General features: G+C 31.4%; 1 protein-coding gene across 6 annotated transcripts in view; it reads left to right on the forward strand.

The window, feature by feature from the left end:
* The first annotated feature begins 572 nt into the window (after nucleotides 1-572).
* Adck5 (aarF domain containing kinase 5) overlaps nucleotides 573-18967 on the forward strand; it is a 102449-nt gene continuing 84054 nt past the window's right edge. For 3 of the 6 annotated variants that reach the window (XM_085814877.1, XM_085814881.1, XM_085814880.1), the window contains exons 1-4: nucleotides 684-822; nucleotides 12268-12564; nucleotides 15499-15562; nucleotides 16227-16427. In XM_085814877.1, the coding sequence (XP_085671003.1) occupies nucleotides 785-822; nucleotides 12268-12564; nucleotides 15499-15562; nucleotides 16227-16427 (600 nt within the window). In that variant the 5' untranslated portion in view covers nucleotides 684-784. Of the gene's footprint in view, nucleotides 823-12267; nucleotides 12565-15498; nucleotides 15563-16226; nucleotides 16428-18967 lie in introns of all 6 variants that reach the window. The other 3 variants (XM_085814878.1, XM_085814883.1, XM_085814882.1) reach the window with 3 other exon arrangements.

The raw sequence follows: 18967 nt of genomic DNA on the forward strand, positions 1-18967 counted from the left end.
ATAGAATACTAAATTTAGAAATGACATTAGTAATGTACATAATTAATGTACTGAAATGACATTAGATGTATTGGCATTAGATTAATTAATGTACTGAAATGACATTATACGTAAAAAACTTATGCTGGAAAGTAACACATGCCTGTTAATAAGTAAGCAATAATTCCCAAAATATTTCGGCTTTTCTTACAGCATCTATCATATACACACCTGAATTTCCATAGAATATCCAGCAACATTTAAATAAAGCCTCATTTCCTCGCATGAATTCTTACAGCCATGCGAATAAAACCATTACCGACCGATAATTCGACAGAATTGTACTGATCTTTCAAACGCCAGAAATTAATCATGATTGTGATTTTGCCGGTCATTAAAATAATATAACTTCAGCCATCTTGTTTACAAAAATGCTGTTAAGAGAGTTTGCGGGCACTCCGATCTGGTCGCAAAATTTTGCTATAATCGTGACGTCATTTTCAGAGGCGTGTCTTCAAAGCGTCGCACTTGAATTCGGTTTACCAGCTAACAGCAAATTGCGACTGGTAACGTCGCACTTGATTTTTCGAACAGAAAGACTTTGCAGGTGCAACAAAAGACATTTGTCTACTTTGTCTGTCTGTCTGCCACTAGCAACTTGTTGCGGTTCGTCTTCAAAATCCTGATCGAAGAGTGAAATTAGTGGTTCATGTATGAATTAAGTTTAATTTAATAAGTACAGGGTAAAATCCTAGTTTACGGTGCAGCCTTGGCGCGACTTTGAAAATTATCGCCAACACCAAAAATGATCCAAAGAACGTCTATATATACACTGTATACTAAGTGTGTATATACATAGTATATATACTATATACATAGTGTATACTATGTTTAACTATATATTTTCTTTGAATGACCCGTTAACTACTCATCGTATGTGTCCCATTTTTACTGTTCATCATAAAGTCGCCAAATCCCGTGTGCCCCGGATACTAGGATTAAACCACAGAAACAAATAAGGAGAAAATAATTAGAAAATTTGCCCCACTATAATTAATCCTTAATTATGATGTGCATTGAAATTAAGCTTTTTGTTAATCTCTGTCGGTAGTGTGCAGAATATGTACCAAGTTTTAATGATTAATTTTTAATGTTTTAATATTCTTCGAGGAAGTAAAAAGGAAGTTCTTTTAAGATATTAAGCATAGTGTATTTTCATCTTTAATTTTTCAGCATGTCATTTTATAGTAATAGCATGTCACAATTTAGCATTTAGCAAATATGTAGTTTATCAACATTAATAGAAAAGTATAATAGACTTTACTGTGGTGATCAACTTCTTTACACCGTAATGATGGTGTAGAGCACACAGTACATTTTACTTAGTTAATATTAAAGAATACATCCTGAAATAATAAACACGGATTATTTTGGGGATGTTAAAACCGTTATCTATTTGAAGTAGTTATTGTGAATAGTTGATCAGATGAAATAATACTGAGACCTAAGATTATTTATGTTCTCAAAATATGGCATAAATTAATGAAAACACTGTGAGCTGCCCTAAGAAATAATACAATCACCAAAATAAATTTTCACATGTTAAGAATCTGTACATCTGTCAGGAAAAAAAATAATAATAATATGCATTCCATTCATAGTTTAGTTCAGGGCCACATGCTGTGTATACAAAGAATTTGTAAGGGAGATTCTTTGGCTTTGTATATTGTACACAAGCGTATTATTCTATTGCCACACAGTGAGTTATTGTTTAGCCGTATTAAATGGATTTTTTTCTAAGAGAAGATGAAATAATAATAATAATGTACCTTTCCTCTCTTCTCACAAGAGATTTTTCTGAACAGTATGCAACATAGTTATAGTCAGTTATTTTTTTTATTAATCTTTTGATTTACATTATAGTTTTTTTTTTTTTTTTTTTTTTTTTTTGGTGGGGTATTTTATTTTTGATAATGAAGTGCCATTTTCTAGACTGTAAAGTTTTGTATCCTCCCTCCCTGACTATATAAACTCTTTTTAAAAATAAAATATAAGTTAAATAAAGAAAAATACTTTTTGTTTTGCTATTTTTTTTATTTTCAAAATAAGACTTGTTTTCTCTAAAAAAAAAAAAAAAATGCCATTTTTATTTTGTAAATAAAATAATTTAGTTAGAAATGTTTTAAAGTTTCTGTGTTGTGCTTGACTTATTATGTACAGCCAAATCTCAATTTAAGAAAACTGTAGAGAAATTAAAATTTGTCTGTTATACTGAAATTTGCTTAAAATAAATAGAAATGGATATTTACATTTTAATGAAGGAATAATAATTAAATACTGTTAACAGCAACTTTGGTGAGTTTTTTGTTGTCCTCATCTGACACCAGTTTATGCTTTGCTCAGAGTCGTAGCTAGGGTTTTCAGCGCCCAGGGGCAACTGAAGATTTCGCGCCCCCTACATCTTGCCAAGGATGGAAAACATTTAATTCTAAAATGTCGTAACATCAATTTGGCGCCCCTTGGATTCTGCGCCTGGGAACAGATGTCCCCCCTTGCCCCCTCTAGCTACGCCCCTGGCTTTGCTGTACATCTTGTGTTTTTTACGTAATGCTGGTTAGGTAAATGGTTTTGCGAATTAAAATTCAAACAGCCAGTAATAATTTTAGGGCTTTAATAATTATCCAGTTAAATTGATATTAAAATCAAAAGTAACCCACTCTGAATTAAGGTTTTGTCCTGAACACATCACACTTTGCTTCTGCTTATATGAATATTTAAGTATACCTGAACTGCTTCTTGTTAAATCTGCCTTGTCTGCCAAGTTTATTCTCATTATATATCAACATGTATGTAATCATCTTTACCATATTATTACATATATATATTCAGCACGCCCATAAAAGTCTTTACATGACCTTTATTGTAGACATAAACAGTCACAAACTGTTTTAAATAAGGTAAATTTTTGTGTTATGGCATTTTTTGAACTAAATATTCAGTTTTGGAAAAGTTACAAAATCCAGCTTTTTTATCCCAAATACTTTATTACTGCTTATTTCTGAATACTAATTTTTTATCCTCAGCATGAAATCCATTTTATCTTTGAATATAAGATTATTGAGTCCTTGTATTCGTAAAACCTTTTACCCATTCTAGAAAGTAAATCACAAAATGTTTGACTCCCATACAACAATAACTGATCATAATATGACATGGTAAAATATCTTTACATGAAACTTTATGTCATTTAAAATATTTTTGTTACTGGAAATGCATGTCCGTTACGAATGGTTATGAAAATAAAGGCCACGGTAGGAATTTTATGGGTATATAAAATTCAGAATCAGTTGGCAAAGAAGTAACAAAAATAATTCATTAAAAGTGCACTTTTTGCTGCTGAAATCTATGTAAATAATAAATTTAAAGACTACTAACAAAACAAAAATAGTTGCTAAAAGGAAAAGTTCAGATTTAATTAGGAATGAAATGATAGCAACAATAATTCATTAGAAGTGGTCTTTTACTTCTGAGAATAATATAAATACGTATATACTTGATGTTTATGTTAAACCTAAATTATATGTTGTTTACATTATGTTTATGCATACTATTACATGATTTAGGTTTAGAACTAGGTAAGATGAAGATGGAAAATTGAATCTTTACTTCAGCTTGAGATGCTGACAGTTTTTACATGTTAAAAATATAGTGAACAGTAACTCAAGTACAACAGAGAGATAATGTTGAAATTTTCCTTAGCACTGAATAAATATTACAAATTATGAAATTACTCTTAAAGCAAAGGCCACTGTGTAAAAGACGTGTTTTCCACTCTTACCTGCTGGTTTTAGACATTTTCCCCTTCCTCGAGTCGTAGCTAGGGTTTTCAGCGCCCAGGGACAACTAAAGATTTCGCGCCCCCTACTGCTTGCCAAGGATGGAAAACATTTAGTTCTAAAATATCGTAACATCAGTTTGGCGCCCCTTGGATTCTGCGCCCGGGGACAGATGCCCCCCTCTAACTATGCCCCTGCCCTTCCTCAACTTACTGATGGCTTCTTATGTCCTCTTGTTTACATTATAGCTGAGGGTGAAGTAGTGACAGTACTGAAAGCATTTCTAAAAATTTGCAGTAGATTTTAAAAAATGTGATTTCTGATAACTGCCAAAATTGTTACCAGACTGGCAAAAATTGATTGATGTCTCTAAAACATCAATAAAGGTCAATAACTCCATTTTTCCTCAATATATTTTCAAAATTCCAAGGTAATATATATTAAAACTACAAGTGTTCAAGCATTATGAAGTAATAAAGGAATTATGAAGTTAACATACCCAATTACAAGTAGTAGTTGAAAAATAAATTCTGTGCAAAATATGCTATAAATAAGCAAAATATATAACTATACAAAATACATAAAAACTAATGCAAGTTTTGAATAACAAAATGAACACAAGCTAATGAAACTATTTACATAAATTGTAACCAATCTATATGCTATATTGTAATCAGTGAATGTAAATAATATTGCCCATATATCAGTAGTAATACATTTTAGAATTCAGTAGAAAGATTGTGCATACATAGATGTGGATACTAGCTACTGCTATCAAAACAAATGCATGATGTGAGCTGAGTGAGGCTCAGTATAGTATAAGCATTGATGTCTACTGATCTGTTGATTCTATCCATGACATTTCTGGAAAATTTTAGATATTGTATACAACAGTAAAATGGAAATATGAACGAGTTCTAAAATCCTAACTGTAGTGTGTTAAGGCAAAAAAATATTCACAGGTGAAAATTGTTGATCATATGTTTTAGATTAACGTCAGATTAATAAGCTTCATTAGAAACTGTAGTTATAAAATTCTAATTGACTTCAGAAATACTGGCAGTTCTGCATTGAAAAGTATGAACTTTTGAATTCCTTGGGCAAGTTATACCACAAAAGTAATTATTGTTACACAGAACACTATCTGTTGCCTACGGTACTGTAAAGAGCATCATTAACAGAAATTGGAATAAAGAAAGAAATCATATCTTGCAGAGTGACAAATCATGCTACATATTGTGGAGACTTGAGATATCTGTGTAGATATGATGATTGCCAGAGGAGTTCTTATCAGCGTACTCTATTTCCATCCTAAAATTTGTAGGAGAAAAAATTCTAATGTAGGTCAAGTTTTTCTTGATTTGATCTTTGTCCACTAGTTTGATGCTTGAATTTTACATGATAGGAGTAATGAAACCATATTAGTTAATTCTATTTTGACACCTTTGTAGAAACAGTTTATAATTGACCCATTTCCTTTTCAGTATGATTACACTTCTATTCATAAAGGTGAATTAATATGAGTGAAAGAACTTGACTGGTTGGTTAGGAACCCAATCTCAAGCCAAATAAGTGTTTTTTTGAGTGAGTGGGAGCACTGATTATGAGGAAGATTAAGTTGCTCCAAAACCAACACAGAACTGTTCCCCATGCTGTAGGAGAAATGGATGCAAAATACTTCAAATATTTACAGAAATTTTATTGATAATCTTTGTCAAATTGATAAATGAAGCATGATGCATTTAACCCGCAAGTGCGAACCATAATGCATTTAACCCGCAAGTGCACGCACTAGGTCCCTTGGACCCACGCAATTAAGCAAAACTGTCTCAAAACACACTTATTTTAGGCAAATTAAAATAATTCATTCTTCTGTTTTAAATAAAAAAACTAATTCCTTAAAATTTATCAGCATAAGAAAGATGGGAAATATATGTAAGTACAATTTGTAAGACAAATTTTGAACTTTTTTAAAATCCAAAATTTAACTTTCTTTCTGTCTTGAAAAGTAAAGTCATTCTATATTTTAACATTTTTACAACTAAAATTTTTACAACTTTATATTTTAACGTTTAATTTTTTTTTTTCGTATAACCAAAATTCTGACTGCTGATGAGTAATGATTGTGCTTCAAGTATTTTTCACCTTTCATTTACATGCTCAATTCAAATAATATTCTCTTAATTTAATTATATATTTTCTTGCATCAGGTCTATGATGTATGTGGACATGATGAAAAATATACATATTTATCTATGTATGTATATTTAGATACAAATTGATTAAAAATTGCCTGAAAAAAATGTAAAGGCAGGTAGAGAAGACCAAAATAAGCAGCTTTTATAATGGAATGTGTCTACAGAGGTCATATATTGAGGTTATAAAGAATGCTACCTGAATAGTAGATTTCTTCTGGTGTAAATTGTCATTCCATATGATTTGTAGTGACATGCAAAATGAATAATTTGTCAATGTGCATTTTATCAATGAAGCTAAGACTAAAATGGGGCAGCTACACGAAGGAAATACTGAGAAGGATTCCCAAATACTTCCTTTGAGCAAGTGCTTTATTTCCATCTACAACTTCAGATAAAATGCATGTTGGCAAGTTTCATGTTCTTGTAGCAATGCATGGCACTTAAATTTACATGGGAAATGATGATTTGTGCTAGTAGAATGCATTTACTCACCACTCCGCAGCTTCTTGTACCATCTCAACTTGCCATTTGCACATGCACATTCCATTGCAAAATTGCCTTATTTTGGTCCTATCTACCCCTCTCTCACATTTTGCCAAATACTTTTGAATCACTGTGTACTATATATATGTAGGTCAATTTTTTAATACCTTTTTCTACATATGTAGGTATGTATATGCATAAGAGCAATCAAAATTTTACATATTCTTCAGCTTTCTGTGAATAATTTATATGGTTTTAGATAAAAATCAGTTGAATAGTTTTCGATAAAATCAGTGTATCTAAAAATAATGATATATTTCTCACTTATTTCTTATAATATGCTTTTACTTACATCTCGACAGCACCATACACCACATCAACATGCCATTTCTATACACATATTTCATCTGCTTATTTTAGATCCCTCTACTTACCTTCACATTTTGCCAAATTATTTTGAATCACCCTATCTGTCTGTGTATATATATAGTATATGTGCTTGAGTACAATCAAATTTTACATATTAACTTTCTTTGAATATGACATGAATTTATTTAAGGATATATTTTTCTCTTGTTTTTCATATTATTTTTAATTTGAAATAAATAATTATTCATTTTTTTATAAGTTATTTTATTTTCATTGCACTCAAACCTGTTTTTGTGTGGGAAATAGGAATTGTATAAAAGAAAATGCATTAAATGTATTCTGAAACTTCATAAGTACAAAATATATTATTTGCAACACATTAATATATATACATATACAGTACAAAGTCTGTAATCCGGACTCGGCGGGAATTCGACGATTCTGGATTAGGTTTTTTTCCGGATTATAGATCATTAATTTAAATCTGGTAAGATGGCATGCAGAAATTATACAATTAAAAATATGAAACTATAAATTATGAAATAAAGAGCAATTATGATCTAAAGGGTATCAAAATTTACAGAAAAAAAAAAAAAAAGCTTAATATTTATTTGTTTACTTTATTAAACATTTCTTTCAATGTAACTTGTTTAAGTTGCTTCGTTTTTTGTGCTAATTTCTCTTTAATTTTATAAACAGACATAATTTCTTGTTCAGTTACAAAGTTCCACTGTTCAAGTCCTATAATTGCTGTGTCGAGAATACCGACTAACTTATCTAAATTTTTTTGTTTTCAATAACCTCTCTGTCACTTTCTTCACTATCGGAAGTGGTATTTTCTGAATCTAGAACAATACTACAGATTTTGCCGTCCATTAATTGATTGATGATTGGGGCATTGTCGTCACAATGAAAAACTTCTGTTGTATCATCTTCATTTATTACCGCTTATCCACATTTCTTTACAAAATCCAATAATTGGAAAATTTCACCTTTAGTTTGCGATGTCCGAAAACCTTCAAATTCGTGGCTATCATCTTCATTGTCTTCACCATGAAATATGGTAGCTGGCCGTAAATTATGCCAAGCATTTTTTAACGTATCTGGAGACACATCCTCCCATGATCTTCCGATGCTCACACAGCAGATTTTATGCTAAAAAATTTCAAAAAGTCTTAAATAGTTTTGCCATTGTTCAAGAAATTTAACATAGATTTTAAAAATGCTACTTTATATTTGCATTTCAGTGCGTGCACCATTTCCGTATCCCTAGGCTGAATGATAGACGTACAATTTGGAGGGAAGAATAATACGGATACATTATCTTTCACTAAAACTTTAAGTGAAGTATGTGCCGAACAGTTGTCAACAATCAGGACTATTTTTAAGTCATCAGGTAAACCAACCAATTTCAAATGTCGCCGAGCCTCGGTTGTAAAATGATTTTCAAACCAATATTTCATCAACGCTTGTGTCATCCATGCTCTTTTATTTGCGCGATATATAATGGGGGAAATCGTTGTTCCTTTAAATGTTCGAGATCGTGCATGTTTTCCGATTACAAAAAGTTTGCACTTGTGCATTCTTGCAGCATTTGTGCACACTAAAATTGTTTGTCTCGTTTTGGAATCTGTGACACCAGTTGGAGCGTTTTCTGTTCACCAAGGTTGCCAAGGTATTTCACGGTACATATTGCCGACCAGTTTCATAAGCGTTGTAAATTTGTTCTGGAGATAATTGTTCACTAGTAATGAGTTCAATGAATTCATCAGCAAATTGTTCAGCAGCTTCAGTATCAGTTGAAGCTTTTTCACATCATGGTGATTTTTAAAGTTGGTTAACCAACCTGTCGAATATGTGCACTCAGTGTTTAACCTTCCAGCACGTGCACTTAGCAATTTTACATGAGCATGCGTGCGTCGTTTTTTACATTCATTATTTTACCATTTTGGGCACGAAAAACGACAGAAATGAGTGAATATTGATAATAAATTTGTTAAGAAATAAAATATTAATCTTTTTATTGCAAAATACAAATGATATCACATTCAAATATAAGTAAAAGTTCTTATGTTAGTGAGAGGGAAATGCAATGCAAAACTGAGTTTGTCGTAAATTTTGCGCATACGCACGTGCTGGAAGGTAAAGGCTGCTCTGGAATACCCACATCAACTATGCCATATCCAAAGCCAGAACAACAAGAACCCAACTGATGTCTCTCCTTAAAAGAACCAGCAACCTCTCCCTCAATAACAAGATCCTTCTTTACAAGAGTACCATTCTTCCGATCCTGACGTACGCAGCCGTCGTCTGGTCAACTGCCGCCAATAGTCATCTGAAGAAAATCCAAGTATTCCAGAGCGTCACGCTTCGTATTCTGACAAATGCTCATTATTTTGTCCGTAATGAAGTGCTTCATAATGATCTCAAAATTCTACCCCTTGATGCCTTTTTCCGGCAAAATTCGGCTAAATTCTTCAATAGATTATCTCAGATCGAAAACCCAGTCTCGCATTCACTTCCTGCCTATGACCCAGCTGAGCCCAGCTCAGCTAAGCGACCTAGGAGCGTTCTAGATAGAACATTTAACATCTTTCCTAGGAAGCCAAAGCGGATGTGTCTGCTTGACTAGGAATTCTTTCTAATTTTTAAAATTAACTAGCACTTCACGGGCCTAACCCGGCGACCATTAACTATTTCTATATTATCATATGCCCGCCGAACTTAATTCGGCCTAGTTTCTCGATCCTTTATCTGTGCTGCTATAGTTAACATGCTCCTCCACTTGCCAAGACCTCAGCTTTTCACAAATCACGGTCCAGACAATTAAGATTCTAATTTACAATAGATTAACTGACTCTTTAATATTTTATCAATTCAAATAAATTATTTAACTCTTAAACCACACATAAATATTGCAATCACTAAAATTTATTTCTCCCGGAATATTACTTTAAACACTTTTATGCTACAAATTTTTGTTTTACAGCAATCTGCATTTAAATCTACAAGCTTGCAAATCTTCAATTAGCATCTTCAATCAGGTAAATTAGTTTAATCCTGTCCCTATCTTTATTTCTCCCCCTTTTTAATCCACCTCTCATCTCCAACTTAAACCACTTTTCCTCGCTTGTCTTCCCTTTAATTCTCTTAAAAACTTCTCCGTTTTTTTTTACAGTTAACTTTCCTCACGGTTCCTTTCCGCTCGAAAAGTTGCTCCTATTCTTCTACTCGCCACAGGCGGTCGGAGAACTTTTCGCCTTCTTGAATTGACTATCCCCCCCTCCTCTTCGCTCCTCCATCCCTTGCTTCGAGCTTTAGTCGCAAGACTCTCTCCCCCCCCAGCCCATCCCCAAGGCATTAGCAACTACTGCGGTTTTCCGTAATACTTAATATACCTTTCCCAAGCCCTGGAAAATTATGTTTCCTGGCTGATTGTCTTCCAACCTTTCCGATTCCATTAATGCAATGCATTCAGGAATTTGCCTTAATCATCACCTCTCTCTCTTTCAATCTTGGATAACAAGTTGAAAGCAGAAAGAATTTCTTGTCCCCAGCGTGGACTTCTTATCCAATTTTTTCACAGTAAACCCTTAATGGTTTCGTTCACCTCCCTTTAGCCAATGCTCTTTCTTAATTACTTCAGTTTACTTAACGTTAAATTACTTAATGAAGTTGTGGAGGTAATTGCATTAAGTTGCAAAGGTACTCCGGAAAATATCGCCTTGGGCCTTGGAAGGTAAAGTTAATTTTTTCATGAAATATTTTGGCTTGAGCCATTAGCATTGGACCCATCAATGGCACGCCCTTGCTGCGATGCTGTCTGACCCATTCAATCATCACTTTGTCATGATCATCATTTTTAGCATAAACGAACCCTTTTTCTGTTATTCATTGCAAGTGGGGTGTCAGAATTCACAATAAATTCAAAAAGTTCCTTTTTCTTTTTGCTTATGTCATATACAGTTGACTTTCCAATGTCGTACTCCTCGTATAATTTTGAGACAGATATGCTTTTATCCATTTTTTGCAGCAATTCCACTTTTTGTTTGATGGACATCGAAACATGCTTTGGCTTTGTAGATCCTTTGGCAGCTACAGAATCGGAAATTCTTTTTGAGATAATCGAAAGTTCAAGCTTACTTTTATAAAAGTGCTGTAACAGTCTGCAAAATATAATAAGCCAGATCCAGTTAGAAGATTAAGGAACAGCACAATCTGCAACATTAACTGAAATGCCTTAGAATCAGTAAAAGATAATTTTAGCCTAGCTTATACGGTCCGTTATACATTAAACGAGCATGCGTAAAGCATACAAAAAAAATGTTCGTGGTTTTGGGGTCCGGATTATAGATCATTGTGGATAATGGACATCTGGATTATGGACTTTATACTGTATATGGTAAATAGGGACTTTTTAAGTTCAGCATAGAAAAATAACTCAGAACCTTACAATGGAGCTAAAAATTTATTTACTAAACAAGGCAAAAGTTGATTTACACACAGAACATTTTAAAATATTTTATTTGCTTACTCATTAAATATTACATATATATGAAAATTGCCAAATTGTACATATAAAGATTATTCTTCATAGTCAAGAATGTGCATTTTTTTGTGGAAAACTGGTTTAAAATCACTTTTATCACTTGAAGATGCTACTTCACTCTCGTTCAGAGGACATTTATGGTGATACACTGTAATCGGTGATAATTTTTTGTGATGGTGATTGTCTGATTAGCTACTTGTACTACCATATTTCTGCAATGAAAATTTCAAGGGTGAGAAATTACATCAGTAGATTAATGAATCAGTAGATTAATAATGTGCGTAATTTCTCTATTTTCTTTTGCTAAACTACATCATTTTGATGCAGTTTTTTATTTCAAGCTTCATTCTGAAAACCTGTGGTAAACCCCATACTGAAACTGTGATACAATATGAATATATCTTTTGTAATGTGATGATGTAATATTGAGTTAGTCATCTGTTGGTTTCCTTTTAAATTGCATGTTGTTTTTACACTATTAGCCGTCAGTTGCTTTCTCTTTACGTTTTTATTACTTTTATTCGTATTATGCATTTTAATGGACCTTTTTTATATACTGCATTAGAAAAACACCCTCTTCACCTGAAACAAAAAGAGCACATAAAGACAGCTTTGAGTGTGTTCTAAAGTTTTATGTATTTTTATTTAGTTTTTGGAAAGGTTTTTATTTTAGGTTCAATTTGTGTAATTTTATATTATTAATTAAATATAATCTGGTTCATTTATATTAGGTTTATTTCATTTTGTTTTTAATTAAAATAAAATTTCACATTTTTCTTATTATTTCTTACCATAATTTTTCTTAAAATAAAAATTCTGTTGTAATGCCTATGAGTTTATGTCTATCTTTCAGCATGATATTAATGTCAAGGGAAAGTTTCTCTTTGATTCGTTATCTCAGGAAAAGTACAAAGAACATTTTATTTGAAAAAAAATGCTCACTAAGTGGTTCACTTAGGACCTTCTCAACTAGGCATCACTTCTCAACTAGACATAAAATTTATCAGAAAAAAAGGCTTTGGCGAAGAAGCTGGAAATATATCACTTTTGGTCTTGTGGCAGTTGCCCCCCCTTTATATTATGGGACATTGAATTCACATGAGAAAAGACAAATTAAGATCCTTATTTCTGGAATTTTACGTTTTTTAAGGTGTGTTATATTTTAAGTACTACCTGTTTTTTTATTAAAAATTTTTTCTCATTTTAAAAAGTCTGAGTTTTTCTGAGAGAAAATGCAACTTAGTCATAATTTTTTAACACAGTGGAAAGTGTTATTATTTTCACATGTTAATTTTTGTCTTTTGTGAATAACGTTATGGCAACAAAGTGAATCATTTAAAAAATTATTTTGTGTACATATTTTAAAAACTTTTTGTAATGGATGTTATTTTATACCATTATTGTAATAAATAAAATATGTTTCTAAAATAGGTCATTTGCAATTGGCTATAGCTCAGGCACATACTTTCGTCTGTGCCAAAATTAAAATGTAATGACAATGTTGAAATTTAAAGCAGCATTTTACAAACCTTTATAGATGTGTTTTGTTTTTCGTGTTTTAGTCAGATTATAATATATTAATCCAAATTATAAAAAAAAATATATATAACATTTTGGTTATTTTCTTATTTGTATGTGTTTTGTGTTGAAAAAAGAATGCGGAGACAATTGTCAAGCTTTCAAAGTAGATTCTTTAGTTTCAATTTGAATTAACAGTAAGTCTTCACTTTTAAAAAAAGTTGGTAATATTCTTATTTGCTTGATGGTAAAATTCCCTCTGTAGTGTTAAATTGTGAAGCGAAGTCCCATGTATATTGAAAAGTTTTCCAAACAATTTTTTATTTGATTTAAATTATGCAGGCAAAAAATTTTTCTATGTAGATTCATGCAAAACTAATATAATAATCTCCCAGCTTGCAGTTATGTAGGTGTACAGAGCCAAACATATAGCACATTTAAACTGAAACCTACCAATGAAAAATAAGAACTGTGTAAATATCTGTTTCTTTTCCCAGTTTGTACTTCTTGCTTTTAAATAATATTCAAATATATATTTTAGTCATTTCTTTATGCTTATTTTACATTAAAAATGGAATCAAAATTCAAAACTGAATCTTCAGTTATTTTAGAAGAGAAGATGAAAATAAATTGTGTACAGAAAATGAAAGAATGAATTGAGCAATAGCTGGGAATATAAATTGACTTGAATATGCATTTTCAAAGCACATATTAAGCATAATAGTTACCAAAAAAAGAGGTTGGGCTAGATTTCAGAGATGGAAAACTTCTGATCTCACTGGATTGAGGGTCTGATACAGGTGCAGGTAATATTGAAGTTGTCTGATTATGCAAGAGGATAAGAGATCTTTATATAAAGATTTATAAGAGAAAGCCAGCATTGGAACATTGAGCGGTATGAGAATTTTAGCAGCCATATCCATTCCAATATATCTGTAGGTTCATCTATGATGACAAAAAGCATGTGATAATATATATTATATAATTTTAATCTTACTGTATTTTCAAGATACTGCCTATAGCAACATCAAGATGACAATTGATTTGATACAAGTTACCTTGCAACATCAAGAGGGGTAGAAGTTGCCAGAGAACAGCATATCATTTCACAACTACCCACCTTAATTGCCTTCTTTCTTCACCCCCCTCCCCACAGAGCCAAATTAGCTGTCAAAACACATTTTTTATTCGAAAAGTATTAGTTTCTTTTCATTTCTATTGCATTTTTTCATACTTTCATACATTTATGTAAATAAATATTGCCATAAGATGTTTAATATCTAAAATAGTAATGTGAGAATAATATATATACAGTCAAAAGTCTTTAATACGGAATGATCTATAATCCGGACCTCAAAGCTACAAACTTTCTGCACAAGCGGAAATGCATGACGCATGCATGTAATACCTTTACGCATGTGCATAATACGTTGATGCATGCGTGTTTAATGTATAATGGACGGTATAAGCTAAGCTAAAATTATCTAATTATCTATTTCAGTTAATGGTGCAGATTGCGTTGTTCCTTAATCTTCTAATTGGATCCAGCTTATTATTTTTTGCAGACTGGTAGACCAATTTTATAAAAGTAAGCTTGAACTTTTGATTAGGATCTACAAAGTGAAAGCATGTTTCGATGTCCATCAAACAAAAAGGGGAATTGCTGCAAAAAATAGTTAAAGGCATATCCTTTGTTTCTCTAACCATTCTGAAATCTGTTTATCAATTTCAAGCTGCTCTGCGAAGAGGTGGGGAAATGTCGCAGTGCGCAATGAACTGGAAGTTGATCTGTCAGCACTATCCTTATCTTCAGGGCAGATGTATTTATTTTATTCAGCTTATAATTCCTTACTAAATGTAGTATTTCATCTCGGATGTACTCCGTCTTTGATATGATTTAAATCAAATTCCTCGTCATTACAAATATCACAAATACACATCAAATAGTTTTCTGGTTGCAATTTTCTAATTTCAACTATGCATAATGTATGCTTTACGCATGCGCATGTTGAAAGAAATGCTTAATAAAGTAAAGAAATAAATATTAAGCTTTTTTTTTTTTTTTTTTTTTTTTGTAGTAAATTTTGATACCTTTTAGATCATAATTGCTCTTTATTTCATAAATTACGGTTTCATATTTTTAATTTTATAATTTCTGCATGCCATCTTACCAGATTTAAACTGATGATCTATAATCCAGAATCGCTGAAGTCCCGACGAGTCCGGATTAAAGACTTTTGACTGTATATATATTCAATTTCTTTTGAAAACCAAATGTAAATATGCATATTATTTATTAATTATGTATTTCAATATTTGGTCTTTTTGAAATATTAGTTCTAAATTTCTTACTTTATGTCTTTGGTTATATATGTACATAAAATAAAAATTGCAGATTCTAACAAAGTAACACTTAAGCAATTTATATGAAATTCAAATTGTGTAAGTGTTTATAGAATGCATTATTTACCTAACATGTTGGGTGAGTTTTTGTAAAATGTGAAAGTTTTTGTGATATATATTGTTATTCATCATGTTTTAGAACATGTTATTCATCATGTTTTAGATCTCTGAAAGTTGGAATGACAATATCATTAGATTATTGGTTCAGATTGTTTGGACTAAATGAGGTAAGTTTCAAATATAAACCTTGTCTGTGATAAGGGATTTAAAAAAAAATTATCTTAAATATAATCTTTTTCTAAATATTTTTTAATGTTGTGGTTCTGATAAGGGTAATGAATAATATTTTCAGACCCACAAAAGATTCTGTTCAGTTGGTTAGTATTTAAATGTAATTTTAATAATTGAAATTAATTTCATTTATGATATTAATGCATTTATGTGATGATATCAAGTATAAAAATGTATCAAAAAAAATTAACAAATTTATTAGAAAAATTAAAAAAGGTGTTTATTTATTTATTTTTAATATATAGATAATTAATTATTAATACTTAATTTTGCCTTATGAAAATTGAAATTTTCTGTGACCTATCACTGCTATATTTATACTGTAATGGAACAGGTGAAATCTTGTTAATGCAATCATCAAACACAGCCACTGCAGTATGAGATCTTCTGATTTGCATGAAAAGTTAATCGTCGTTGAATAGAGAATGTTTTCTAAAAAGTTAAAATGTCATTTATTTAATGCTTTTAAATCATAGAAAAAATTAATGGGAAAAATTGGTTTATCAAAAATATTAGGGACCTAGCTTAATTTGATGAAACACTACTGGTACAGTTGTAAAACAAACTTGAAGAATTTTTTTTTTTTAACTTTATAAATAGGATTCTAAAGAATATGGTATGGCTTTACAAGGATGCCACCAACGATCTGCTGAAAGACTCTTGCATGGTTGTTTACTTAATGGGGGACTCTATGTTAAGTTAGGACAAGGTCTTGTTTCATTAAACCATATTTTGCCTCGGCAGTATGTTGATGTTCTATCTGCTCTTCATGACAAAGCCCTCACTCGAACTGAAAAAGAGGTTAGTAAGATCAATTAGTTTTATTTCATTTTATGAAATATAAAATGTTTATCTTTAATCTTTAAATGAAAGAAACATTTTCTGCATTAAATCCATTGTTTATTTTCCTGTTTAATTGTTTATAATTCACCTATCCCAGTCATGAGTGATGTAATTGATACTGACAATAACTAAATGATACCTCACATAATTAATGCCTCTTGCAATGAACGTCCCACATAATAATGTCAATGTAGATATCATCATGTGTTATTAACATGTTAAATGGGGAGCTTATCCACATTGTAAATACAGAAAGAAAAAAGATTGAACAAAGGTAGCAAGCAAAGCAGCAAACAAGTAAATCTTTTTTTTTTTTTTTTTTTTTTTTTTTTTTTACTATCATATCACTGTTAAACCATTGCAAGCCCTCTTTCACTAGAAACAGGAGGATACTTGGGGAGTTTCCGGAGTTTTTTTTCCTTGTTATGCAAAGGAGAGCACAAAGAGTGAGTGTCAGCCATCAAGCACATTCTGATGAACTGACAAGATGTCTGTTGTGAATATAGTAAATCATTTTTTTAAGAACCTCAAATAAAACTTTAATCAACTAAAACTGCACATAAAACAGAACATCAGATACTACGTTGTGAGAACAACATTTAAACAAAGAAGAACTGTTACCATTCCATGTAATATAATTTTAGTGCTATCACTAATAATAAATAATTAATACCACCTTTGCTCCTCCCATAGAGTATTAATAAGTAGTAATGTACGGCATATAAGAAGACTGACATATCTCTCTCTTCAGATGCAAGGATTCGTTCTCATGCAAGTTATCATTTGAAATCTTTCCAAGAGCCTCATGTCTGCTAGGGCACAGTAAATCACTGCCTTAGGAATCGTCTTCTGTTGATTTTCTTACAGTTTTTTGATAAAGGTTTAGGAGCTTCAGTGGCCAAATCTTCATTTTGTTGAGCAAAAGAATCTGAAAGTTGCTTGTTTTCATCTAAGCTGATATTATGGGCATGTATAGAAATAATTTTAATTCTATTTAATAATTAATTTTGAAATAATTTTAATTCTATTTGTGAAAGGAGTATCTCATGTAGGTTCTAAATATTGTATTGAAACATTGGTTTCATTACCATTCGGAAGTTTAACATAAGCATAAAAATCTGGGTTTGCCTCAATGAGCTTTACTTTCTGCACAAGAGGCTCATATATTGTTCTTCATTAATACTGTTCCGGGCTGTGTTACCATGCAGGTAAAGAGCATTCATTATATCATTTTCTGCAGTATGGGTTAACATACGTTCATGACATTTGTTGCTGCACATGACAGTGAGTGAATGGAATGCAAAACAGGTTGTAGAACTCCTTCTCAATGTTCAATAGCCATTTTCTTTGATTTTAGTGCCAACTGAATGGTTTTCCCTATGATTCTGTTATAGCTGTTTACTTGGCCATTTCATTGAGGATTGTATGCAGTTGTGCGACTTGTTGGTATACCAAGTGAAGTTAAGAATGATTTTAACCCTCCAGGCGGCAAGGCCGTATATATGCTTTTGAAAATAATGGCTCTCATAGCGGCAAGGCAGCATATATGCGTCCAAATATTTTGGTCCTCATGGCGGCAAGGCAGCATATATACGTAAACTTAAATTTTGGCACGAAACGGCAAAGCAGCATATATATGGCCTGTCTCAGAGTGCCCTCCCCTCTCTGCTCTTAATGTAAACTGACAGGTGATAATTTTTCTCTGCGGTAGGTAATTGAGGAGAGGAAACTATCTATTCGCTAGGGGCAAATGGGTTTTATCGTTAGGTTTTTGAATAACAGCTCGGAATAAATAGCTCGTTCCAAACTTCCAGCTGTTCCAGCTGTTCTGTGCTTATACCAGCTATAGTAAACTTAAATGTTTATGTTCGTAAAGAGAATTTTCATTTTCCAGCCTAATTATTCTCCAAATTTTATATGCAGTTTGGCAAAATGTAATTGGAATTAAAATTAAAATTGCAAGAAACTGCAACAATATTTTGAAATATGTGATTTCAATTATATTGCAATTGTAATTAGCTTCGCAATTACAATTAGAAAGTAAGTACTTTTTAAATGCAACAATAATGTATGTAATTGCATTTTAATTCTTAAGTCTTACAATTACAAGGCAATGATAATCACAAACATTATAATTATATAATCTAATTACAATTACAAATTTTATTGCATCTAATCACAACTAGGGTAATATTAGCTAATTACAACGTAATTTTAACTGCAATTGCAGTAGGTAATTATAACTACGTAATTAGGAAAGTAATTGTCTCTGATAATTAGAATTACTTAACATAGTGAAATTATGATCATAATTGTAATTCTAAGTGTAGTATGCAATTGTAATAAAATTATGCAATTACTAAGTAGTTATAGTTAAAAAGTAGCTGTTTTTTAATTACAATTACAATTTACGTAATTTAATTTAAATTACAATTACTCTATATTTGTGAAATCCAATTTCATATTCAATGCAACTGCAATCATATAATCTAATTAAA

The sequence above is a fragment of the Stegodyphus dumicola genome, chromosome 4 (genome assembly GCF_044657685.1).
Source record: "Stegodyphus dumicola isolate Sdum_Otavi_A_Nest chromosome 4, ASM4465768v1".
NCBI lineage: Eukaryota > Metazoa > Arthropoda > Arachnida > Araneae > Eresidae > Stegodyphus > Stegodyphus dumicola.